The sequence below is a fragment of the Poecilia reticulata genome, chromosome 20 (genome assembly GCF_904066995.2).
Source record: "Poecilia reticulata chromosome 20, P_reticulata-male-v2, whole genome shotgun sequence".
In the NCBI taxonomy this organism is placed as follows: Eukaryota; Metazoa; Chordata; class Actinopteri; order Cyprinodontiformes; family Poeciliidae; genus Poecilia; species Poecilia reticulata.
In genome coordinates this window covers 18316159-18343231 of record NC_088849.1, presented here as the reverse complement: position 1 = coordinate 18343231, position 27073 = coordinate 18316159, and the positions used below count along the sequence as shown (strand labels likewise).

The following is a 27073-nucleotide window of genomic DNA, read 5'->3' as shown; positions in this document are numbered from 1 at the left end:
TGTTGAAAGAGAACCAGAACGGCGTAGCGGCAAAAGCAGTGAGATCGCAAAATTGATGCAAAGTTTGGATACCAGAGCGATCGGTGGCATCCCCTTGGTGATTTGTTTTCAGCTTAGTGGTTTCTGTTCTGTAAAGGATTATGTGAAGAATGAACAGCAGCAGCAGGCAGCTCTGCTTTGAGCCGGAAGACAAAAAGGAGTCTGCGGGTTTCATTTTTCGCATTTACGGCTCATTCAGTGAATGTTTTGTAACCAGGAAATGCTTGAATGTAATATGACATCCATTTTATTCAATTTCCTCAAATGTACCACATTTCTAAAACACCCAATGAAAAGGTGTTGTCGGTATGTTGTTGGCAGTGGTGGAGAAAGTACTCAAAAAAATGTACTTAAGTAAAAGTACAAATACACAGACAAAAATGTACTCAAGTAAAAGTAAAAGTACCACATTAACATTTTACTTAAGTAAAAGTAAAAAAGTACTGGCTTTTAAAAATACTTAAGTATTAAAAGTAAAAGTACTTGCTGAATGCATTACCTAATTGCTAATATCATTAAGTGAACCAATTGTATTTAATTTTAATACATTAGAAATGTGCCATTTTAATAATGCCACAGATAAAGCATGTTTTTATTGTGTTTACTCTCTGTAACATAGTTTAGACTTAGATATGATTCTATGCATCATAATTTCAGGAATGTAAACATCTCCTGTCCTAACAGCATCAACTTCACTTTTTTTGCCACACATTTATTTTGAAAGAAATCCAACTGGCAGAGGAGGACATGGAACCAAGGAGCCACGTAGCAGAGTTGTAGTCAAGGCCACTCAACCCAAGACCAAATCAAAACCAGCACCCCATGCTACATGACAATAAAATTAAGTGAACCTATCAAAATTGCTTCTCAAATTGATCTGAAAGATCCACATCCCCATAAAAACACCTAGATATGAAATACTTAGAACTGAAATAAATTTAACCAGTATGAATTCAAACTCTTGTTCATTCTGTTTTGCTTTCATCTCTGTGCCACAATACACAGAGGTCTCCTGCCATCCCTAAAAAAATAATGCCCTGGGCGGTTGCCCATACTGCCCATGTCAGAAATAATAATTGTCTGCACCATTAAACATAGCAATTAACAACGCTCAACTATGAACACTGTCATAGTTGACGGGTCTCCTTCAGAAGGAGCACCGTGACTGTTCTCACCCTCCCTCCTGCTGCAACGTCTTCCACCATGACAGGTGACGAAGAGCAATGAGCATGCTCTGCCTTCTTACATTCTTGTTTTATTTATTCACCAATTAAATATAAAGATATTTTAATGAAATAAAATAGCTACTGCAGTGTACGCAGAGGATTACAAGAACAAAGAACGGCTCTCAGTGAGGCTTCAGTCCTATATGACTTAGTCAAGATCCATCCAGAAGAATCGGATCGTTCCTGAATGTCATATAGCAGACTTTGGTCACAGCGTTGTCCCATATATGCGACACCTCAGTTAACACCTCCACACAGTAATTCAGCGCATGAGTGACAACTTTTTTTTATGCAGATGCAACATGTGTTTCAGTCAAAACAGCTAGCTTTGCTAGCATCACGTCCACAGATCTTACCTTTCTTTAAGCTTTCCTTCCAAGTGATGTTAAAAATTGGACGAAGTCCCCACCATCTGTGAAAGCGAAGCGCTGCTGATTTTACATGTCGCCATATCGTATAATTTATGCAACGCTATTATATTACTGACGCTCAGAGGAAACCACTGCGCATGTCTTGGAGCTCCGCGTGCGAGTAAAGGTGGAGCCGATGGGTGACACGTTATTGCTTGGATTTTACGGCGCCACCTTAAGTCCCTGAACTTCAAATTTTAACGGAAAAAACCCCACAATGAAACTTGGATGTAACGAGTAACGCGACACTTTTGTAGAATTGTATCTGTACCTGTATCTGTACACTAAGTACAGATACTTACTGTAAAATGTAGTGGAGTAAAAGTAGAAAGTATCCATTATTAAATCTACTTAAGTAAAGTACAGATACACGAAACATTTACTTAAGTACAGTAACGACGTACTTGTATTTCGTTACTTCCCACCACTTGTTGTTGGGGAGAGAGGAGACTTGTGGTGCGAGATGCTCTGGAGAGTTTTGGAGACGGGAAGAAACCAGAGAGCAGTGAGGCTTTGGATTTTACTAGGAGTGTTTCGGATGAGTTTTTTAGACGACAAGTGTGTTAGTTGGAATTTGTAGATGTGTGTGCAGTGTTTGTAGCAGTTTTGTTGGTCTGTGTGTCAAAATAAGCCATCGCTACATGGCTGCAGAGCCAGCTCTGATGCACGGAAGAGGAGCAGACAGCCCTCACCCCTCTATACGAGTAAAATGGTCCCACAAGGCATCAAATACAGAACACACACCCACACACAACAGGCTTCTAGTGGCTTTGATGTACCAGTGATGTCACTCATGCTCTATGACATCACAAATGACTCCCTTTAATGCTAACTCATTTGCTGTGCATGTCAGAAGAAGAACACTGAAGACAAGATGGACAGAACACGGGATCAAGAAAACCAGGAGCTAAAACAGACCGTCGAAGCCCTCCGGCGAAAGGTTGAGAGCTTAAACTCTCGCCCTTGCAGGCCAAGTCGCCTGCAAGCACGATATAACCTCCTGGAGAGCAATTACAGCGCTATCCAGGAGCAGGTGGCATCGGTTTCTGCAAGGCTGGATCAGAGAGACAGAGAATGTCAGGATCACCGGATGGAGCTACAAACCTCAGAGGAGAAGATAGACCATCAGGCTAGAGAGCTGGACGATCTTTGGGGACAGCTCTATGATCTGCGCGGCCAGCAGCGGACCAATAAGAAAAGAATCAAGATCCTGACAAAGCAGACAGCAGAGGCGATGGACGAAGTTGTTCTCCTTCAACAAGGGCAGGCAGAAGAGAAGAAGCAGAAGCCAGCATCAGTTGTGAGAGAAGCCGCTGCATGGACAGGCACAGTTTTAAAGACCATGTACCAGTCGGGAACTTTAAGATATTTTGTCCCGTTTTGGATATTCTAGTTCCACTGGGTTGGTCTTTAAAACTGGTGCTTGCTCTACGAGGGAGTACCCAAAAGTTTCCAGTTTTTGTAGTACACGATTCTGCAGCTAGTTATTTGTTCAACCACGCCTTCTCAATCAGTATACCAAGCGGTGTTGATGTGGAAGGTTTCGTCTACCTGCAGTGAGTTTTCTTGGAAGAGCCGTTTTGTCCAGCCGTCGTTTTTCTTCATGGAGAAGTTTTATTAGCAGCGCGTGGCTGAAGTTTTGCTTCCTGCTCGGGGAAAAAAGCATCGGAAACCGTTCAAATGTTGAAGACCGCTTACAAGGATGACGCTATGTGTCAAGCTCAAGTTTACTCGTGGTTCACCCGCTTTAAAAATGGTGAAATGTCAATTGATCAACTGCTTTTTTCCGGCTTCACAGCAAAGCTGTGAAGTTTTGCTTCATGCTCCGGAAAAAAAAGCAGTTGATGTTCAATTGACATTTCACCATTTTTCAAGCGGGTGAATCACGAGTAAACTTGAGCTTGACACATAGCGTCATCCTTGTAAGCGGTCTTCAACATTTGAACGGTTTCCGATGCTTTTTACCCCGGGCAGGAAGCAAAGCTTCAGCCACGCGCTGCTCATAAAACTTCTCCATGAAAAAAAACGACGGCTTGTTAAAACAGCTCTTCCATAAAAACTCACTGCAGGTAGACGAAACCTTCCTCATCAACACTGCTTGGCACACTGATTGAGAAGGCGTGGTTGAACAAATAACTAGCTGCAGAATCGTGTACTACAAAAACTGCGCGTGAAGCAGCTTCATTCTGGAAACTTTTGGGTACCCCCTTGTAAATGCTGGCTTCTCGAGTCGCTGCTGGCTTCTCGAGTCGCTGCAGTCTGCCCGAGTCGCTGGTGGCCGTCCTCGACTCGCTGCTGGCTTCTTGAATCGCTGCAGGCTGCCTGACTCGCCGGTGGCCCTCCTCGACTCGCCGGTGGCCCTCCTCGACTCTCCGGTGGCCCTCCTCGACTCGCCGGTGGCCCTCCTCGACTCGCCGGTGGCCCTCCTCGACTCGCCGGTGGCCCTCCTCGACTCGCCGGTGGCCCTCCTCGACTCGCCGGTGGCCCTCCTCGACTCGCCGGTGGCCGTCCTCGACTCGCCGGTGGCCGTCCTCGACTCGCCGGTGGCCGTCCTCGACTCGCCGGTGGCCGTCCTCGACTCGCCGGTGGCCCTCCTCGACTCGCCGGTGGCCCTCCTCGACTCGCTGGTGGCCGTCCTCGACTCGCTGGTGGCCCTCCTCGACTCGCTGGTGGCCGTCCTCGACTCGCTGGTGGCCGTCCTCGACTCGCTGGTGGCCGTCCTCGACTCGCTGGTGGCCGTCCTCGACTCGCTGGTGGCCGTCCTCGACTCGCTGGTGGCCGACCTCGACTCGCTGGTGGCCCTCCTCGACTCGCTGGTGGCCGTCCTCGACTCGCTGGTGGCCGTCCTCGACTCGCTGGTGGCCGTCCTCGACTCGCTGGTGGCTCTCCTCGACTCGCTGGTGGCTCTCCTCGACTCGCTGGTGGCTCTCCTCGACCCCCTGGTGGCTGTCCTCGACACCCTGGTGGCTCTCCTCGACTCGCTGGTGGCTCTCCTCGACTCTCTGGTGGCTCTTTTCGACTCTCTGGTGTCTGTCCTCGACTCTCTGGTGTCTCTTCACGACTCTCTGGTGGCTCTTCACGACTCTCTGGTGGCTCTTCACGACTCTCTGGTGGCTCTTCACGACTCGCCGGTGGCCCTCCTCGACTCGCCGGTGGCCCTCCTCGACTCTCCGGTGGCCCTACTCGACTCGCCGGTGGCCCTCCTCGACTCTCCGGTGGCCCTCCTCGACTCGCCGGTGGCCCTCCTCGACTCGCCGGTGGCCCTCCTCGACTCGCCGGTGGCCCTCCTCGACTCTCCGGTGGCCCTCCTCGACTCGCCGGTGGCCCTCCTCGACTCTCCGGTGGCCCTCCTCGACTCTCCGGTGGCCCTCCTCGACTCGCCGGTGGCCCTCCTCGACTCTCCGGTGGCCCTCCTCGACTCTCCGGTGGCTCTCCTCGACTCGCCGGTGGCCGTCCGTCCTCGACTCGCCGGTGGCCGTCCGTCCTCGACTCGCCGGTGGCCGTCCTCGACCTGCTGGTGGCCGTCCTCGACTCGCTGGTGGCCGTCCTCGACTCGCTGGTGGCCGTCCTCGACTCGCTGGTGGCCGTCCTCGACTCGCTGGTGGCCGTCCTCGACTCGCTGGTGGCTGTCCTCGACTCGCTGGTGGCCGACCTCGACTCGCTGGTGGCCGACCTCGACTCGCTGGTGGCCCTCCTCGACTCGCTGGTGGCCCTCCTCGACTCGCTGGTGGCCGTCCTCGACTCGCTGGTGGCCGTCCTCGACTCGCTGGTGGCCGTCCTCGACTCGCTGGTGGCCGTCCTCGACTCGCTGGTGGCCGTCCTCGACTCGCTGGTGGCCGTCCTCGACTCGCTGGTGGCCGACCTCGACTCGCTGGTGGCCCTCCTCGACTCGCTGGTGGCCGTCCTCGACTCGCTGGTGGCCGTCCTCGACTCGCTGGTGGCCGACCTCGACTCGCTGGTGGCCGTCCTCGACTCGCTGGTGGCCGTCCTCGACTCGCTGGTGGCCGTCCTCGACTCGCTGGTGGCCGTCCTCGACTCGCTGGTGGCCGTCCTCGACTCGCTGGTGGCTCTCCTCGACTCGCTGGTGGCTCTCCTCGACTCGCTGGTGGCTCTCCTCGACCCCCTGGTGGCCGTCCTCGACACCCTGGTGGCTCTCCTCGACTCGCTGGTGGCTCTCCTCGACTCTCTGGTGTCTGTCCTCGACTCTCTGGTGGCTCTTCACGACTCTCTGGTGGCTCTTCACGACTCTCTGGTGGCTCTTCACGACTCTCTGGTGGCTCTTCACGACTCTGGTGGCTCTTCACGACTCTCTGGTGGCTCTTCACGACTCTCTGGTGGCTCTTCACGACTCTCTGGTGGCTCTTCACGACTCTCTGGTGGCTCTTCACGACTTTCTGGTGGCTCTTCACGACTCGCTGGTGGCTCTCCTCGACCCCCTGGTGGCCGTCCTCGACACCCTGGTGGCTCTCCTCGACTCGCTGGTGGCTCTCCTCGACTCTCTGGTGGCTCTTTTCGACTCTCTGGTGTCTGTCCTCGACTCTCTGGTGGCTCTTCACGACTCTCTGGTGGCTCTTCACGACTCTCTGGTGGCTCTTCACGACTCTCTGGTGGCTCTTCACGACTCTGGTGGCTCTTCACGACTCTCTGGTGGCTCTTCACGACTCTCTGGTGGCTCTTCACGACTCTCTGGTGGCTCTTCACGACTTTCTGGTGGCTCTTCACGACTCTCTGGTGGCTCTTCACGACTCTCTGGTGGCTCTTCACGACTCTCTGGTGGCTCTTCACGACTCTCTGGTGACTCCTCGACTTACCTGACTAAAGTCTTGGTCTACTTTAGCATAAATTCATCATTTGTGTTTTAAGAAGGGATGAAAGTTATCGATTGAGTTAATCTAAAGTTGATTGATTGATTGGCCCATCACAATAAATTAGTTCATTATATAATAAATTAAAACAAACCCAATATTTTCAGTTTGCATTATCGTTTTTCCAAAAACTGGATAATTCTTCAGTTAGACGTTTAAGACAATTTTGTTTCCAGAGATTTCATAATTCATTTTATTCGCTTTATGTATACCATTTAAAAAGTTTTCCACTTCCAGCATTTAAAGTTTATTGATCTTTGAGAATGTTCTTGTATTATGCCAACACCATTATATCAATTAGAAAAATGGTTTCAAAACAACAATATCATCGTTAATCGCAGTATCTTCTGGGACAATTTATCGTTCAGCAAAATTTATCATGAAGGGCTAAATTTTTCATAAAACAATAAATTTAACAAAATAAATTACCGTTTTGTCTCATCCGTTAAATACAGGCTAAATGAACAGAAATGTATTTATTTTTCTCATGATTAAATCTTTTTTCATGCTAAGCTAAATTTTTATCCGCGAGCCAGACGGAAATTATATTTGCAGAAAGATTAAAATGTGAATGAAAACAAAATAAAAATCCTAAAAATAACTAATTTATTTTATTAAAGCAGCATATCAAATGTTTTCAGCTTGCTGCCACAGCATGACGCGTCCTCCACCTTACCTGTCTAAAGTCTTGGTCTACTTTAGCATAAATTCATTTGTGTTTTAAGAAGGGATGAAAGTTATCGATTGAGTTAATCTAAAGTTGATTGATTGGCCCATCACAATAAATTAGTTCATTATATAATAAATTAAAACAAACCCAATATTTTCAGTTTGCATTATCGTTTTTCCAAAAACTGGATAATTATTCAGTTAGACGTTTAAGACAATTTTGTTTCCAGAGATTTCATAATTCATTTTATTCGCTTTATGTATACCATTTAAAAAGTTTTCCACTTCCAGCGTTTAAAGTTTATTGATCTTTGAGAATGTTCTTGTATTATGCCAACACCATTATATTAATTAGAAAAATGGTTTCAAAACAACAATATCATCGTTAATCGCAGTACCTTCTGGGACAATTTATCGTTCAGCAAAATGTATCATGAAGGACTAAATTTTTCATAAAACAATAAATTTAACAAAATAAATTACCATTTTGTCTCATCCGTTAAATACAGGCTAAATGAACAGAAATGTATTTATTTTTCTCATGATTAAAACCCTCATAGGTCCATGAACGCATATTCCCGTCGTTTTTACAGCAAGACTCCGCCTCCCCAGTCTCACTTTTTTATTGATTTTTATAACTTTGTATAAAACATCAACAGAAGTAAACAAAAACAACCCACCCTAAATCAACAAGGAGCACTGCAGTATCCGCATAAAAACATACATGTAGCCTACATACACAAAGTACAGATAGACATTCCCGGGCCTGGTTCCAAGTAGTCAAACTGTTGGACAGCCAAGTGAGTAATACATAAGATTGGGATTCCAGATCCAACCATAAAGAGTTCACTCTATTCATAAACCAATTTGATATGATTTTAAGTTGTGCTGACCAATAATAAAGCTGCAGGGATGGTAACGATAGACCTCTATGTTTTGGTTTAGTTAATATAGAAAACTTGACTCTTGGCTGTTTATTGTCCCAGATAAAGCAAGATAAATAAGAATTTAGTGATTTGAAATGTGCAGAGGATAAGTAGCAGGAAAGATTTTGATATGAATAGTTGAGTCGCGGAAGGATGTTCATTTTTATAGTGTTAATTCTCCCTAGGAAAGAGGTTGGTAGGGAAGCCCATTTTATTAAATTATTTTTTATCTTCTGAATTAAAGGTGAATAATTAGTTTTGAAAAGATCATTGAGATCAGGTGTAACAAAAATACCCAGATATTTGAAGCCTTTCATAGACATTTGAAAGGGAGATTGCATCAACCTTTCTGGGGGGATGCTGAAAGGGGTGGCGACAGACTTTCCTAAGTTGATTTTGTATCCTGACAAAGCACTGAATGTAGCCATAGACTCCAGGATAGCTGGAATTGATTTCTCAGGATTGCACATATACAAAAGCACATCATCTGCGAGTAATGAAATCACATGGTTTCTACTGCCTATATTAATTGCAGATACATCTGGATTAGTCCTGGTGATCTCGGCCAGAGGTTCAATAAACAATGTAAACAATAAGGGTGAAAGGGGGCACCCCTGCCTACAACCGCTATGATTCTTGAAGGGCTCAGACATCAAACCATTTGTGTTAACTGAGGCTGTTGGGTCTGAGTAAAAACTTTTAACCAGATTGATCAAATTTAGGCCCGGACCAAATTTATATAACACCTGAAAAAGAAACGGCCATTCAACACGGTCGAAAGCCTTCTCGGCATTGAGGGAAACAATTACTGTTGGCTCTTTGTGAGTATTAAGGTACTGAACAACATTAAGAACGCGTCGTATATTGTCTGTGCCATATCTCATCCTTATAAACCCCGCCTGATCTGGGTTTATTATTTTAGGGAGGATGTTTTCCAATCTCCGGGCTAATACTTTTGCCACAATTTTATAATCGACATTAAGTAAACTAATGGGTATAAAGGAGGAACAATGCAGGGGACTTTTACCTTCTTTTAAAAGCCAACTAATGGAGGAGTGTCTCCATGAGGGGGGGTTGCCATTTCTCAAAATGTCATCAACAGCTGGCATGAATATTGGTTGAATCTCAGGCCAAAATGACTTAAAAAATTCCAACGGAAACCCGTTGGGTCCAGGACATTTTCTGTTTGGCATAGATTTAATTTCAGCCCAAACTTCCTCCGGAGTGATAGCAGCATCTAAGAAGGCACGATCCTCTCCCGTGACAGAAGGTAGAGATATACTGCTCAAATAAGAGGCGACATCTTCTGGGTCAGCCACGTCCGTGTTGTATAGAGATATATAAAAATCCCGAAAAGTGCTGTTAATTATTATTGGGTTGTATGCAGCGGTGGGAAGTACTTCGTTACTGTATTTAAGTACAATTTTTGTGTATCTGTACTTTACTTAAGTAGATTTAATAATGGGTACTTTCTACTTTTATTCCACTACATTTTACAGTAAGTATCTGTACTTTCTACTTCACTACATTTCTACAAAACTGTCGCGTTACTCGTTACATCCAAGTCGCGTTGCTCTTTTTTTCCGTTAAAATGTGAAGTTCATGGATTTAAGGTGGCGCCGTAAAATCCGATCAATAACCTGACTTACGTGTCTGTTGTGACCCATCGCCTCCACCTTTACTCGCACGCGAAGCTCCAAGACATGCGCAGTGGTTTCCTCTGAGCGGGAGGAGATGTCTATCTAATGTCAGTAATATAATAGCGCTGCATGAATTGGTATGGCGACAAGTAAAATAAGCAGCGCTTCGCTTTCACAAATGGTGGGGACGTCGTCCAACTTTTAGCGTCACTTGGAAGGAAAGCTTTAAGAAAGGTAAGCTCCGTGGACGTGTTGCTAGCAGAGCTAGCTGTACAGAGACACATGTTGCATCTGCGATTAAAAAAAGTTGTCATGCTCTGAATATTGTGTGGAGGTGTTGACTGAGGTGTCGCACATACAGTGGTGGGAAGTAACGAAGTTGGATTTCTTTCTAAATAAATGTCACTAATGAAGTTCATGCTATGTTAGGACAGGAGACAAGATGTTTCCATCCCTGAAATTATGATTCATAGAATCACATATCTAAGTTTAAACTGTTACAGAGAATAAACACAATAAGAACACGTTTAATCTGTGGAAGTGTTCATTAAAATGGCATATTTCTGATGTATTAAAATTAAATACGATCGGCACACTTAATGATATTAGCGATTAGGTAATGCATTCAGCAAGTACTTTTACTTTTAATACTTAAGTATTTTTAAAAGCCAGTACTTTTTTACTTTTACTTAAGTAAAATGTTAATGTGGTACTTTTACTTGAGTACATTTTTGACTGTGTATTTGTACTTTTACTTAAGTAAATTTTTTGAGTACTTTCTCCACCACTGCGCACATATGGGACAACGCTGGTACCAAAGTGCAATATAGTGATATAGGTAAAAGTTTATATTTTTGTGTCATGGGGTGCTGGTCTTGGGTTGGTGGTCTTGACTACAACACTGCTACTGACTCCTTGGTTGCCTGTCCTCTCCCACCCACCTTCTTTCCATCCCCTTTCTGTTGTTGTTTCTTTAAAAATAAATGCCACTAGTGGCAAAAAAAGTGAAGTTCATTGTTAGGACAGGAGACCAGATGTTTTTATCCCTGAAATTATGATGCACAGAATCGCATATCTAAGTCTAAACTATGTTACAGAGAGTAAATACAATAAAAACATGCTTTATCTGTGGCATTGTTCATTAAAATGGCACATTTCTAATGTATTCAAATTAAATATGATTGGTACACTTAATGATATTAGCGATTAGGTAATCCATTCAGCAAGTACTTTTACTTTTAATACTTAAGTATTTTTAAAAGCCAGTACTTTTTTACTTTTACTTAAGTACAAATGTTAATGTGGTACTTTTACTTTTACTTGAGTAAAATTTTTGAGTACTTTCTCCACCACTGGTTGTATGTAATGTCCTTGTTCTGCATTCTTATCATATTTAATTAAGCGACTACTATCTTGATTTTTCAATAAATGGGAAAGCATGCGACTGGACTTATTAGTATTTCTGTTTTGTTTAAAGCAGTGTTTTCTGAACTTGACAAGTGTAATCTATATTAAGATCAGACTTAATCATTCGTCCCTTTAAATTGGACAATGTTGGTGACTGTGTATTTGCTCCAGTCGGATCAACTCCCTTTCAAGGCCGGTTCTCCTCTCTACTAGAGCCGCTTTTTGGTGAGAACTATAAGATGACCGCGCAAAGTAGCTTTTGCTGCATCCCAGATTATAGCAGAAGATACAGGAGAGTTTTTGTTGTCGAGCCAGAACTGCAATAGGTTACTCTGGACAAAGTTGCAAAAGGATTTATTATCTAAAAAGGATGTATTGAATTTCCAGGTGAAAGTTCTAGGGATACGAAATAATGGATCGACATCTAAAACTACTGGTGCATGGTCCGACAAACATATGGGGTCTATGCTACAGCTTCGAACAGAATGTAGAAGCAACCTCAGGATAAAAAACAATCCAATCTGGAATAAATATTATGGGGATGTGAATAAAATGTATAGTCCCTTGCTTTAGGATTTAAATGTCGCCAAATATCTATCAAACCAGTGTCCATGCATCAATTTTTTAGGACAGCTGTTCGGCAGTTTTGCAGAAGAGGACCTGTCCAGAGATGCGTTCACTGCACAATTAAAGTCACCAGCCATAACTATTTATTGAATTCATTGTCGCTAGCCAGGGTGGCAACAGGGGTGGCAAGGCTCTCATTTGGGGTGGCAACTGCCACCCCATGCCACCCCAGTAGATCCGCCCCTGGTAAACAATATGCTTTTAACTCAGTTATAACAAATAACCAGTGGTGGAAAGTAACGAAGTACAAGTCTTCGTTACTGTACTTAAGTACAATTTTCGTGTATCTGTACTTTACTTAAGTAGATTTAATAATGGGTACTTTCTACTTTTACTCCCATAACATTTGTACAAAACTGTCGCGTTACTTGTTACATCCAAGTCTCGTGTTTTTTTGTTTTTTGTTTTCGTTAAAATGTGAAGTTCAAGGACTTAAGGTGGCACCGTAAAATCCAAGCAATAACGTGACTTGCGTGTCTGTTGTCACCCATCGCCTCCCCGTTTATTCGCACGCGGAGTTCCAGACATGTGCAGTGGTTTCCTCTGAGTGGGAGAAGATGTCTGTCTTATTATCAGTAATATAATAGCGCTGCATAAATCATAAGGTATGGCGACATATAAAATCAGCAGCACTTCGCTTTCACAGACCGTGGGGACTTTGTCCAACTTTTCTTTTCTTTCTAGTGTTAGCTTTTCTTCCAAGCGTCACTTGGAAGAAAAGCTTAAAAAAAGGTAAGCTCCATGGACATGATGTTAGCAAAGCTAGCTGTACAGAGACGCATATGTTGCATCTGCGATGAAAAAAAGTTGTCACTCATGCCCTGAATTATTGTGTGGAGATGTTGACTGAGGTGTCGCATATATGGGACAACGCTGTGACCAAAGTCTGCTATCTAGTTATATGACATTCAGGAACGATTCAATTCTTCTGGACGGATTTTGACTAAGTCATATAGGACTGAAGCCTCACTGAGAGCCGTTCTTTGTTCTTGTAATGCTCTGCGTACACTGCAGTAGCTATTTTATTTCATTAAAAAATATTTATATTTATTTAATTGGCGAATAAATAAAACAAGAACGTAAGAATACAGAGCATGCTCTTTGTTTTTGTCACCTGTCATGGTGGCAGTGTAGCAGGAGGGAGGATGAGAAAGGTCACGGTGCTCCTTCTGCTTGGTTACTTCTTCCTTATTGTGCCTTGGACAGTGTTCATAGTTGAGCGTTGTTTACCGTTAATTGCCATGTTTAATGGTGCAGACAGTTGTGGTTTCTGACATTGGCAATATGGGCAACCGCCCAGGGCGTTATTTTTTTTTAGGGATGGCAGGAGACCTCTGTATTGTGGCACAGAGATGAAAGCAAAACAGAATGAACAAGAGTTTGAATTGATGCTGGCTAAATTTATTTCAGCTCTAAGTATTTAATGTTTAGGTGTTTTTATCGGAAAGTGGATCTTTCAGATCAATTTGAAAAGCAATTTTGATAGGTGCACTTAATTTTATTGTGTCATGTCAAGGGTGCTGGTCATGATTTGGTCTTGGGTTTGGTGGTCTAGACCAGTGTTTTTCAACCACTGTTCCGCGGCACACTAGTGTGCCGTGAGTGATCGTCAGGTGTGCCGTGGAAATTATTCAATTTCACTACGGTACCGTATTTTCCGGACTAAAAGCTGCTACTTTTTTCCTTAACTTTGAACCATGCGGATTGTAGCCCGCTGTGGCTTTTCTGCGGATTTTTCTTCAACCACCAGGGGGCTCTCTAGCATGAAGTGAATCATTACAAGTCCAAATTGTGAATCAAAGAAGAACGGCTAATTTTCATTTAGAACAAGCACATGCTAGCAGCAGGCACGACGGAGAAATGTTTTCAAACTCGTATGATGCAGCTTTTAAGTTGAGGGTTGTCGATCTGGCACTACAGGAGGGAAATAGAGCCGCTGCACTTAAGTTAGGTGTGAACGAAACCATGGTTTGACTTTGGAGACGGAGTGCTGCGTCCTTACAGCAGATTTATTAGGACGAGGCATTCTGCTGGGTCCTAATGGAAAACCGAGAGCAGCTTCCAGTTTTTATTTTATTTTTTTTAATTGAGGGTGCTAGTATGGTGCGCTCTATAGTCCGAAAAATACGGTAATTGGTTTTAAAAGATTTTTTGAAAATGAATTGTCTGCAAATAATGCCATCTTCGAGAGTCTGCTATAGTAGTAGCAGCGGCGTAATCATGTAATGTTCTTACCACTAGATGGCAGTAGGTACAGAGCATTTTACATTAAAACGAGAATTAGTGATGCATGAATGTTACAGGTAGCGGTGAGAACATCGTATCTAGCAAGACTGATGACAGTGATGGAAAAGACAGTGAAGCTCAGCAGTAGTTGGAAAGAACATGAGTCCATTTCCCACAACACATCTGTGTGAAGTGAGCTTCTCCAGCCTGGTTACTATAAAAACTAAAACCAGAGAGACAGAGATGTTGAGGAAGAGCTTTGTCTTTCTTCAATTTCTGCCAGGAAGTCAGATCTGTTTTCATCCAAACAGGCACAGGTTTCACACCAGGTGGGTAAAATATACAGATATTGACATTTTGTACATGCAACTCTTCATATTGTAACAGTGAATATGAAGTGAAATCTTTCCCAAATATTATTGCTTCTTTCAGAATAAGAATTATTTTCTGTATTCTGGCTATAAGAATGCTTGTGGATTAGTTTGTAAAACACTTTGACGTTTTCTACAACTTCTTTAAATGTAACACCACAGTGTTGTGGCTGTTCAGGTGTATTTTTGAAGTGGATATGTTCAGTGCAATTTGAAATAAGAAATGTAAAATGTGATAATACATTTTTGTGTTTATTTGATTCCTATTCAAGAGACTTTGATAAGAATGACTATATATAGGCGGCTACAGAGTATCTTTATTTCCATTTTTAGTTGGTGGTGTGCCTCGGAATTTTTTCAATTAAAACAGTGTACCTTGACTCAAAAATGGTTGAAAAACACTGGTCTAGACTACAACTCTGCTACGTGGCTCCTTGGTTCCATGTCCTCCCCTGCCAGTTGGATTTCTTTCAAAATAAATGTGTGGCAAAAAAAGTGAAGTTGATGCTGTTAGGACAGGAGGCAAGATGTTTCCATCCCTGAAATTATGATGCATAGAATCACATATCTCAGTCTAAACTATGTTACAGAGTAAACACAAGAAAAACATGCTTTATCTGTGGCATTGTTAATTAAAATGGCACATTTCTGATGTATTAAAATTAAATATGATTGGTACACTTAATGATATTAGCGATTAGGTAATGCATTCAGCAAGTACTTTTACTTTTAATACTTAAGTATTTTTAAAGGCAGGTACTTTTTTACTTTTACTTAAGTAAAATGTTAATGTGGTACTTTTACTTGAGTACATTTTTGTCTGTGTATTTGTACTTTTACTTAAGTACATTTTTTGAGTACTTTCTCCACCACTGCAAATAACATGCAAATGTCCATTCTACATGAATGAATGAATGATTGAAAGCTTTATTGTTGTTACTGGACCGAAGCACAACCATCGTAGCACATCGTAAACATAGCTGTTTAGATTTGGCTTTTTGCTGTAATCTACAGCAGACTGCTGTAATCCTTTGAAGACATCTGTTGTGGGGCTGGACATTTTAAAACCTGGGAGTAATCCAACTTACAAAAAATGAATTTTATGTTGAGGGATTTTAGCAATAGAATCCAATCTAGGCATATTCTGGCTGATTTTAAGCATAGTGGAAACTTTTCTCCAAAAGCATGATATGTACCCAACAGTTAAGAAGTAAAAAAAATTAAATTTAACTAAGATAGTCAGTGTAGAGTTGGGATTCAGTGGTTTTTGAGCTACTTAATTATCCTTCCTCTAGTGTTAGCTTTCTGTTACTATCCATGGTGTTTGGGATTCATTTACTCCGGTCTTAATATTAACAAAACAATTTACTCAAAATGTTTTTTATTGCCTATTTTACTTGTTAATCAAAAGTTTTGAGTGTGGGGTCCCATTACTGTTCAATGTCCACCTCATTTTCAATGACATTTGCAGTAGCACTTACTAGATGTTGAGGAAAAGAAAACCGCTCAGCATGTTAGACATTTCTCATCACTGTCCATTTTTAAAAGTCGTCTGAAAACTTACTTTTACTCGTTGGCCTTCAACCCAACTGAGACCCGATTTCACAAATTATTTTTATTGGTATTGATCTTATCTGTCTCCTTTTGTCATGCTTTCTTTATACTATTTATCTATTACTAATGTTGAGCACTTTTTTCAGCTGTGACTGGTTTTAAAGTGCTTTATAAATAAAGTTGATAATACACCTACTTCTATACTCAGGCTTTAAACATCAATAAATGTATTTTGTGCTTTTAGTCTGAGTTATTTGATATCTTTTAGATTGTACCTTTGTTCGACTGTTTTTTTTTAGCAACTTAGGTTGAATGCACAGTTTACTTCTTCGGTTCTCATGAACAAATTCTTAATCACGTACTTCCTTCTACTTATCTGACATCTGACCTGTTGCCTGCTTTGAGGGATAGCAGAGTCAGGAGAGCTTCCACTTTGGGGATCAATATATGGCATTAATATTCAGAAACAATCCAATCCTTTTCCTGCACAGTTTCACGATTTGCTGAGCTTAAAAGAAAAAAAAAAACTGTCAACTGTTCTTCCCTCCAAAAGAGCACCAAATGCAGTAAATATAATTTGCACTTGTTTAAATCTTTACCAAGTATTAATTAAAAACAGCTCAAGACTGTGCATAATTCCCAGCTCCGGTCTTTGCATCATCCTCTGAAAATAGGCGCTGGGAGGCAAGAAAGTATGAAAAGTTTGGAGCAGAGTTTTGGCTTCATTTAAAAAAAAAATAATCACACAGTGAGTAAAGTTTAATTAATCTTCTGAGACATGCATTAAAGCTGGATCGTCATGTGTGCTTGTGACCTGTTAATTATACAACCTGACTGTGGGACACCCATAAATCTCTCTCTGCCCAATCTTCTGCCTGGAGGTAAAATGAAATCCTTTATTAAAGCTAAATAAAATCCTCTCGTTACCCTAGTCGGTATGCAGTAATTGGCTGCAGAGAGACTTTCTGTTGTAGCCCGTAGCGGTCATAGTTTCCTTTTGAGTACTAAGGCTTAATGCAGTTAAAAGAGCGGAGATAATAATCGGGCATGACAAGGGTGTAAAAAATCTGTCAAAATATATTCCTTCCTCTGCATGATAAGATTTAAATTGGACTTGGAATGTGCTTGGGCAGATATATGACCTAACTTTTACATTTCCATGTAGTTTTGCAGAAACGGCAGCCAGGAGACAAAATAAATCTCAGAATTAAGGCGCTTTCGCACTGCACGGAACGGTTCCAGCCCTGTTGTGTTCGCATTACACTGAGGGCGCCGGACGTCATTATTTTTGAAACTAAACAATGGTTTCGATGTAGCAGCTGGCTGTACTCGTTCATCAGAGAGTAAGCAGAGGAAGAAAAAACCCTCTTCATTAGACCAGGTGATTGCACTATATTGAGAAGAATCCACTGCTAATTAAAACTAATAATAAACATATTGAAAAGAGCACGCTTTACAAAATAAAATACAGTTTAGTGAGAGCCAGCTGTCAACGGAAAATCAATGTCTGACTCTATAACAACCAGCGGCCAACCAGCTGCTGGTTCTAAGCAGAACCGCTTGGCTGGCACGATTGGAACCACAGCTCCATGGGGCCGGGTGGAACCGGTCGCAAGTTGTAATGCGAACACGCTCGGAACCGTTCCGTTCCGTGCAATGCGAAAGCGCTTTAAAGTTTCATTGGCACTAGCAGAACCAGAAGGGTTTATATGGAGGGCTTTTCTTGTCATCTGTCTTTCCAGAATCCATTTCCCCCTCCTTCTACAGCGACTACAGTAAAAGGGGGAACTTGCACAGGTGACTGATGAAGCATAGTGATGCTAAGTGATTAGTTGCTATGACATTCTGCTTTCTAATGGTGTTTTCTCCTCTTCCTGAAGAGACGATATTCATCTATAAATGCTCACATTTTTATGTCCTCTTCTTTCCCCATCCATTAAAAATAAAACCTAATACCTCAGTTATGCATGTTTTTCAAGTTAATGTAAGAGTTACAGTTTGTCATGATTGCTGATGTCACTTTGTATTAATTTAAACATTTGTGTGGACTTGATCAAAACCTGCATCAGTGAAGCAATATGAAGAAAGTTTAACACGCCAAGATATTTGAAACAAGTTTAGCTAGGATTTCACATAGGCAATAAAAAGAAATTTAACTTGCCAAATATATTATATTTCACAACTTATTATTGCACCAGATTCTACATCTGACCCCATGAGAGTGAGGAAGGATTTGATGGCAAAGTCTGAAGTATCTCCAATTATTGATTACAATAAGTCAAAATGGAATGCGTTGCGTCCGTTTTCCTTCGAACCAGACACATCTCTGGAAAGAAAAATAAATTTGGCTGAACTCGGAGCTCTAACAATTTTAAGAAAAACAAAGATCACTTGTAAACTGGGAAACTTTGATCCTTTTAAATACTGAACACAATTCTAGATGACTTTGGACCATTCCTTCTGATTAAATGCTTAAAAATCTGGTTGGTTTTTCACACGTTTAGAACCAACCTACTGAATCAGCAAGGTCTTTATGTTTTTAAGTTTAAATAAACTTGAAACATCACCTGCCAGTCGACTCTACCACATGACAGAGCATACGGACAATTCTCCCAATACCCGTTTAGCATGTTATGTTTGCTAACCATTGTTTGCCAGCAGGTTGTAATCCAAAAATGATGCACGGCTAGGTAAAGCTTTATTTTAATTACACTAAAAGGCATAAAAACTACCATCCTCTAATGCCAGATTGGGTGTTACCCTTTCTTTTAAATTGCACTCCTGCTTTAAAGTGAATAACCATTCGAACTTTTCAAACCGTGTATGTCCCTTATTTAAACCGCAACCATCTGTTAGGTACTCACTGGGTATTTGCTGGATCTTGTGGACCACCACAAAGGCGTCAGACAAGCCCACCTTCACCGGGTGATTGACAGAACTGATTTGTGATATCTCGATGGGGAGCTGCAAAAGAAATAAGTGAATATCCATCACCAGCAAGACACAGATCTCCCTGGAGCAAGATGTTAAACACTGACAGGTCTAAATAGCCTCACGTTTCACAGTGACAGTCTACAGGAGGAATCAGTACAGTAATCTGTGATCTCAATAAGCAAATGGATGACTCTGGATCAAAGAAAAAATGTACATCACAGTGGAGGAATGTGGGCCCGCTCTTCTTTGCAGAATTGTTTTAATTGGATCATTTTGAACATGACCTTTAAGGGTCAACTCACAGAATCTTAATCAGATTTTATGTCCAGTCTTTAAAAAGGACACTGCAAACATTTGTTTTCCATTTTATGCCTTTAGCTATTTACAGTAGGACGTGTTGGATCATTGTTCTACAGCATGACCCTCTTATGAAGGTGTGACACAAACTGATGGTTGGACATTTTCCTGCAGGATTTTCAGCCAGAAAACAGAATTTATTGATTTAATCAATTACAGCCAGTGATGTATTCTGTGTTTTAAATGTGTTTTCTCTGTTCCTTTGTTTCCCTGAAATGCAGTTGTATGTTTGACACAAAACTGGTAAAATAGGCTTGCTTTTCTTTCAATAATTGCTGCTAGTTTTATGCCAGATTCCTAACTTTAAAAAATTCCACTGTTATCTCGTCATTTCACAGAAAGATCCTAAGTTTGACTAAGGTAATATTTTTTTGTTAGCAGTGATTTCGGCCTTATTGAAGATTGATCTTGAGTGGAAAATCATGATTTATATGTTGTTCTGAGTTATTTTGTGATTTCCTGGATGAATTATGAATTATTTCACTGCGCTATATGGGTAACTTTGGTTTTGGGAATTTTCAACATAGCTTCTTGTTTTTTCCATTTGTGGATAATGACTCTCACGGTAATCCTAAACCCTTAGAAATTACGTAGGAGTTTGTTGAGTCCACCATTTATGCAAAAATCACTGCAGGATGAGATTAAATTAAGTTCAAAGTCAATTAATGATTTAACAAGAGGGCCTTTTTCTCTTTTTTTCTCACATTTGACAGTGTTGGTTTAACTTTTTCCTTCGATAAATAATCTCATCATTTGAAAACCACCCTTTCAGGTTTTGTTTGTGAATACTTCACTACTTGGTACATTATGTCACCAAAATGAAAAGTGTAAAGAAGGGGACAAAGATATTTTTAAAAGTGTTAAAAGTTTGAAACAGCAGGGGAAAAGACTGCTAGAGTTGTGAGATTTAAGTGTGAAATCAGTCACAGTTTAATTTGTACTAAAGTTGAGGTGATAATTAAAATGTGTCACTTTCACACTGAATGGGTGTGTTGGAAATAAGGTCTGCGTGACATATTGTTCAATAAGCTCCTATCGAGATTGACTTCAAGAACTACAGAATGGCTTCAGCTAGAAGGACGTGCACCATTTTGAGCATCACATGCAAAAACTATAAAGATGAAAGATTTGGTAATAGAGCCCAGAGCCACATTACGTCAAAAACCCTCAATAAGTCAAAAAAAAAAGTCTCAATAAACAAGTAATTTAAGTACATTTATTTAGAGAAATCAGGTTCTAATCTCATATTAGAGCACTGAAACCGTTTTGTACTTTCTTTGACACATATTTTGCATTAAAAAAAATGCAGTTTTTCCATGTTTACTCTCCAACTCTGGATTCGGGGAGCTACCGCTTATATGGACAGTATGACTTGTGATAGCACAATAATAAACTCTGGCAGGGTGAAAAATATTCACAGTAAAAATACGAAGCAGAAAATCATACAGGAGAGGGGGAAAAAAATGGTTGAGACAAAGACGGAGCCATAAATAAGAGCTCACCTCTTTGTATGCAAAGACAATCCTTCCTGTGTTGTGCAGCGTGGCCTGGAAGGTGAAGCTGCCCAAGTTATAGTTGTCCTGCAGGTGGACGTGGTCCCACTGCACCACCAGAGCAGTGCCTACAGAGAAATGAATGCATTTAAAATATACGTATTCCCACATACTGGATAAATTCAACTTAAAGCAAACCACAATAACACCCGAGTCGTGGCCCCTTCTGATCTGAAGAAAGACGCAGAACATGGCAAAGAAAAGAAAGACATTAAATCCGAAGATATCCTCTCCTTTAAAGCATCATTTGTCGGCAGGAACTACAGAGACTGACACTGAGTCAGAGTGAGTGCTGCTATGAAAACACTGTGCTGGAGGAGGATAAAACCGCAATAAAACCTCAGCTTTCAACAAACCCAAACCAAAGAGCGGCCGTTATTGTGATGGATTATACAGTTCGGGCAGTTTTTAACCACAGGGAACCCACTGCGTTTTCCATGCTGTGTAAGATCGTGCTGAATGACAAAGTGAACAAGGAGCGGACATTCACTTTTCTTGTTGGTACGGCAAAGAATATGTTTCCATCTGCTCTGTTTGACAGCAGTTATAAGTGTGGAACAGAAATTGGATAAAAGAGATCTTGTACTTTTTTTTTCCACCAGCGAGAATGCTCATCTTACAGAGGATTGTTACTTTTTGGAGCTTTGTGTGCAAAAGGTGTGTATGCACATAAATCAGGCATACATCCTTTTCCAGGTAAGGGTTTATATTCCAGACATGGTTGGAGCTCCATGGCAACTCCAAAGCTTGCATACAAAGGCATTTGAATCTACAGTCTGCTTTCGATGAGGTGAAAATTCATCTCGAGGTTTGAATGCAAATGTTTAAAATTGGCTTTAAATAAAAAAAAAAAAAAAAGCAAAAATAATCCTTTCGAATTTGTTCAAGGTAGCATGAACTGCTCAAGGTAAAACTCTGTAGTCGCCACTGGTTACAGTTACTCACTTATATTTACTTCAAGTTTTTAGAAAAATTGACTTCTGTAGTAATTTTTGTACACCGTACTTTTTATCTTGAGTAATATTATGAAGTATTGCTACTCCTTCTTGAGTAAAATTTCAGGGATTTTACCCAACAGCAGTAAATTTGGTGACCAAAGAGGAACATGAGCCTGAAATGATTCAGCCTGATCGTTTCCCCTGATACTTCTACAGTCATTTACACCAAGTGTGTGCAAGTCTGTGGTGTGAAAATGTTCATTAATAAGATACGTGTAGAATGTCTATATGTCTAGTTTGTGTTTTTATGTAGATCAGTAACATTTAGGAGTGTTTCCAACCGTCATTTTTACCTGCACGTGTGCATATTTTGGTTTTTCCATCACTTCGAGATGGGAATCAGACATGCAGGGCATATTTACACCTATTAGCATATTTTTGAAGTTGATACACTTTAGCAGAGGAGTTTGGTACTCCCTCGTGTGTTCTCAATTACACATTGAATGAGATGTGGAAACGAAATGTGCCTGGATGCATTTGTACAGAGGGTTTCATCCATGCAGATCTGTTAGCATTAATGCAGATTTCTTGGTTTAAGTGCATGTCATGTTTTAGAAGGAGAGTCATGCATTTAGCAGAGTAGAATCAAATAGTTTAATGGTCTAAAAATGATTTGATCCACTAAAGGAAAACATGGATATTTTGCTTGAATATCAAGTTTTCACTACACATGTTTTAAGCACAAAATAATAAACGTACGTACAAAAGAATCAGAATCCAAATAAATCTATTGACAGTTGTTTCCGAAACTGTTGCAGTGATGATTGGTTTAAAAAAAAAAAACCCAGAGGTTCAACTAAATTTAGCCCGTAAGAGTGAGTGAATCAAGGAATAATTCCCTAACATGGCCTTCATCTCTGCCCTCCAGAAAGTGGGCCTTGCATTACTTTTAACACCACTTTGATTTACTGTGGACTTTGGAGGACCTATTGATGTGAAAGCCATTTGGCCAGTTGCCAGAGTAATAAAAGTTTGTTTACACAGCAGCCAATCAATTTTTCCTTTACACAGCCAGAACACTTCCCATTCAAAGTAAATATGAGAGTCAGCTTCTTTGCCGACAGCTAGGAGAGTCGGGGGACTGGTAGCCCAGCAGCTCCTGAAATAAATCACGTGCCGCGTGTACGGCGGACGCTCAGTCTCAACACATGCTTCACATGTAAGAAGGATTATATATCGTCTGTCGGGTGGTAAAACATAATTTATAAGACCAGGGAAACAGAAAATGCAATCATGATAAAAAAAAGAAAGTACACCCTCTGCTTCAGATTTTCATGTATCAGAATATAAAAAGATTCTGAGTTGAAACGCATAAGAACAATTCAAATTCAATCGCAAATGTAAAAACACACAACAGGATTCGCTTTTTTTGTTGTTGTTTTCAGAAAGGACGCCAAAAAAGGAAAAACACTGGCTTTTGAAAAACAAGTGAAAAACCCAATGAATAGTTTTTCCCTCTGGTGTTTAACGTTGTTTTGGAGCAAGTTTTGGCCACTCTTCTTTACAAAACAGATTTTAATGACTCCAAGTTTAATTTAGCACTCCATTCATTCTGTGCCAACTTGAACTAGACACTCTTCAAAATGGGAAAAAGAAGAGACCATGCACTTCAAGTGGCGTGTAACTGTGTACTGGTCTAGTATCCAAAATGTAACAAGACAAATCTGCTCATCTAACACATCCACAAAGTGGATGTGTTAGATGAGACTGTAAGTGGATGTGCTACAGTATAGAACTGGAGCTAAGACCAAGTTTATTCTGCCATCACAGAGAATGGTAAAAAAAAAAAAATATATATATATATATATATATATATATATATATATATATTGAGCTAATCAAACAGGGCAATCTTGGTATCACCAATTCCCTGTAATGATAATTAAAGTCAGAAGGGGAAAACTCTTTAAAATACTAGAATATTTTAAATATACATTAGTTGGACTCTGACAAAAAAATGAAAATGAGTAGTTAGTTTTTTTTTTATGGAAAATGATCCAAAACATGCAGTCAAATCAATACATAAAGACTTTACCACGCACATAAAATCAGCCTCCTTCAATCACCATATTTTGACTCAGCCGTTTGAAACATATTTTAGAAATGCAAAAGCTGATCCGCCATCCATGTAAAAAGTGTAACCGGGCCTTGGCAGTGAGTCACTGTGCATAATAGCAGAAAACGAACCGCAAAGAAATGGCAAGAATGACGGCAATTATGTAGAACTGCAGTTTCATAGTTACAAATTGTTATTCTCCTACTTTGTCACATCAAAATGTCTGACTCATAGAAAGGCAACAATTCTCACAACACTGGCTGGAGTTGCATGTGTTTTGCCATTGTTTTAAATGTGCAACATTCAAAACAACTTCCATAATTCTCCATCTGATGGTTCTTCACATCGTAAAATTCTTCAAGAAATGGCCATAAGATCCCACGTGGGAATGGGAAAATAATTGGCAGCCAGAAAAAGAACTTTTGTCAAACAACCTTGGAGATGTCTTTCTATTAATTTTCCAGCAGAGCATATGACAGTCATGTCCTCGCCTGTCACATTACTTCTTTTTTTAGAAATTCTAATCAACAAAAAAAAACAAGCGAAAGGAGATGATAGGACCAGCCGAGCTTTACGCCTTCACTGTGAATTTTCACACACAGCCTTGTTTGTGAACAAACAGCTCATCCCTGCTGTGGACGCTTCATCAAGCTTGTTTTTACATATTTAATGAAGGCTCATCCACAGCACAGCGGAGCGTGCAGCTCTTGTTCGGTATCGGCAGAACGCTGACTGATGGACAGCGAGCCGGGCTCCGGATCGATTGGCTGCCTTCGTGGTTAAAGTCTGATGAGCTTCTCTGCAGAAGGTCACAAAGTCGGACTGTCAGTCTGCTGCAGAGTGTGAGACAGTGATGAGGGGAGTGATGGACAAGACCCAGAGTTTACCTTGGCTTGCAAAAGCATTAATAACCAATTAACTTTGTTATATTTTACAACCTCAAAAGTATTTTACTAGGATTTTATGCGAGAAACCAATACAACATTATACATGATGGTGATGCTTTGTAGAGTCACTTTTCACTGTTGCAGCTGCTCAGTTGCACTATATGCAGTAAATATATCATCATCGCAACATCAGTGGTGTAATATTCATATCACAAATGATTGCTCAGAGTGCAACATTTGTTGGCTAATATGGTCGAAGTGTAATGAATGCATGCATGCTAATCTAATATTTAGCCAGCTGGTCAAAAAATGACCCTACTCTACCCTTGATGAAGTTACAGAAAAGTAGAACACCCAACAACACTGAATTCCAAATATACATACATTACTCATGAGGTAAGAACATCAGCAATGAGGCAAGACGTGACTCAAGTTTTTTTGTTTCACAAAATCTGTTGAATGTATTCACATTTAGACCCACTTAACTCATGTTTTTCAACATGTCAGCAAAAGTGGGAAGATGGGAAACTATGACAGCAGTTAAGATGTTTGCTTATGTTTTTTTAGCTCAATTTTTGTCTGAGAGTTTGAGATGAATCAAACTTTGGGAGACGACAAGAAAACTCATTGGGATCATTATAAAAAAAGATTAAACAAAAAAAAAAAACACTTACCATTGTCAAAATAGATAACAGTAGAGTTTCTGGAGACACTTGGGTCAAAGTTGGCCATCAGAGGAGCGATGTACTGTGTCGCTGTGAGCATCCGATGGACGACGTCTCCGGTATAAATAAAACCTGTATGTGAAAGCAAAAAGACAAAAATATATAGATATACTTTGTACAAATGACTTTTTGTTGGAAATAGCTCAAACAGCTATACATTTTGGTTGTTTTTCTCATCTATATACAGTGATTCTTATTTAGTACAAGGCTTTTCTCTAGACATCTGTGCAAAATGGGCTCTGAGACTAAGTGTTCCTGGTGTGCTCTCCCTCCTCTCTCTTGTCATTAATTATATAGTGTAGGATAATGAGGACAGCACGACTTCAGAAATGGGCTTTTGTTACTTTTTTGCTCTTTGTGGAAAGAAAACAAACTCAGGCTCTATATTTAAAAGTCTCTAAACATGGTTATTAATGGAGCCCATTAAAAAGCATAAACACAGCCACTAAATATTACATTGGGGAAAGAATTTGCACTGAGAACAACAGGATCCAGCACTGTCCTCACTTCTCTGCAGACTGGAAAATTGGGTGCAGTCAACTATTATCCTACAATTTCATTTTTAGGAAAAGCTTTTGTTCTTTTCTATGAAAAAATCTGTAAGAAATACTAGCTGACTTAAACAGTCTTTCTGAGTGCATCGGATGTTTTATGTAACATAATTTTGAGGAATGAACAACACTTTCAGATCATTTAATTTGTTTATGTATCTAGGTTACAAAAGAGACATTTTTAATATTTATCAATTATCATTTATAATTCAATATCAGCTTTCTGATTTTTGTATTTGTGTTACGAGCTGAAATCTGACTATTTAGTCAGGCTATCTGCTCAGGTAGGAGAGGGAACATATTGCTTTGCTCTTTACTGCATTTAGCTGAAGATAAAAATATGCTGTTTTCCTCACTTGAAATAGATATATTTTTAAATATTCCTTTAATCATGCCTGAACCTTTGATCAAATCTGTGAAGTTAATATTTCCAGTAAAATGCAGTGTTAAAACCGCATGGCTCAAGAAATCCTGTAATGCATAAAGTTACTTAATTACATATGAAATAAAATGCAGACTTGGGGAGGGAGGGTGGACAAAAAACAAAACCCTCCTTTTTTTATTTTTATTTCTTGCAAATATACAATCAGATCCAGACCCATAAACTCTCATTTCATGTGACAAGGCATCTCCTCACGTATGCCGGATGGGCTATAAAAACACATCCATCACTCTGAAAACTATACCCAGCCTGCTGTGAGAGGAAGCGGACTTTCCCAAATACATCTCCCTGCACAGAATTACCTCGATATGAAGAATGGGAGCAGAGAAGAACATTTTTTACTTGATTTAGTTGTGTACGGATATCACCTGGAAAAAGAGTGAGTGCAGAGTCCCACAGAGTTCTACAGGAGTTGCTATGGTTACAATTAGTTTTTATCTTACACCTTGACATGCATTAGTTTCCAATGGACAATGAATGAGGAGGAAGCTGAACATGTATAGTAGAAGCTTGGTGAGAGACGGTAAGAAGATGCAGAACTGGTGTAAGGAGGTCTGACTTAAATGTCACAATATTTCCCCATCTGTGAAAAATCCTTTGGAATTACTCC

General features: G+C 40.7%; 1 protein-coding gene across 1 annotated transcript in view; it reads right to left on the bottom strand.

The window, feature by feature from the left end:
• plxdc2b (plexin domain containing 2b) overlaps window positions 1-27073 on the bottom strand; it is a 98181-nt gene that overhangs the window by 19086 nt on the left and 52022 nt on the right. The window contains exons 5-7 of the mRNA XM_081601301.1: window positions 25420-25542; window positions 20754-20872; window positions 18825-18924 (exon numbers count right to left, since the gene is read on the bottom strand). Of these exons, the coding sequence (XP_081457427.1) occupies window positions 18825-18924; window positions 20754-20872; window positions 25420-25542 (342 nt within the window). The remainder of the gene's footprint in view (window positions 1-18824; window positions 18925-20753; window positions 20873-25419; window positions 25543-27073) is intronic.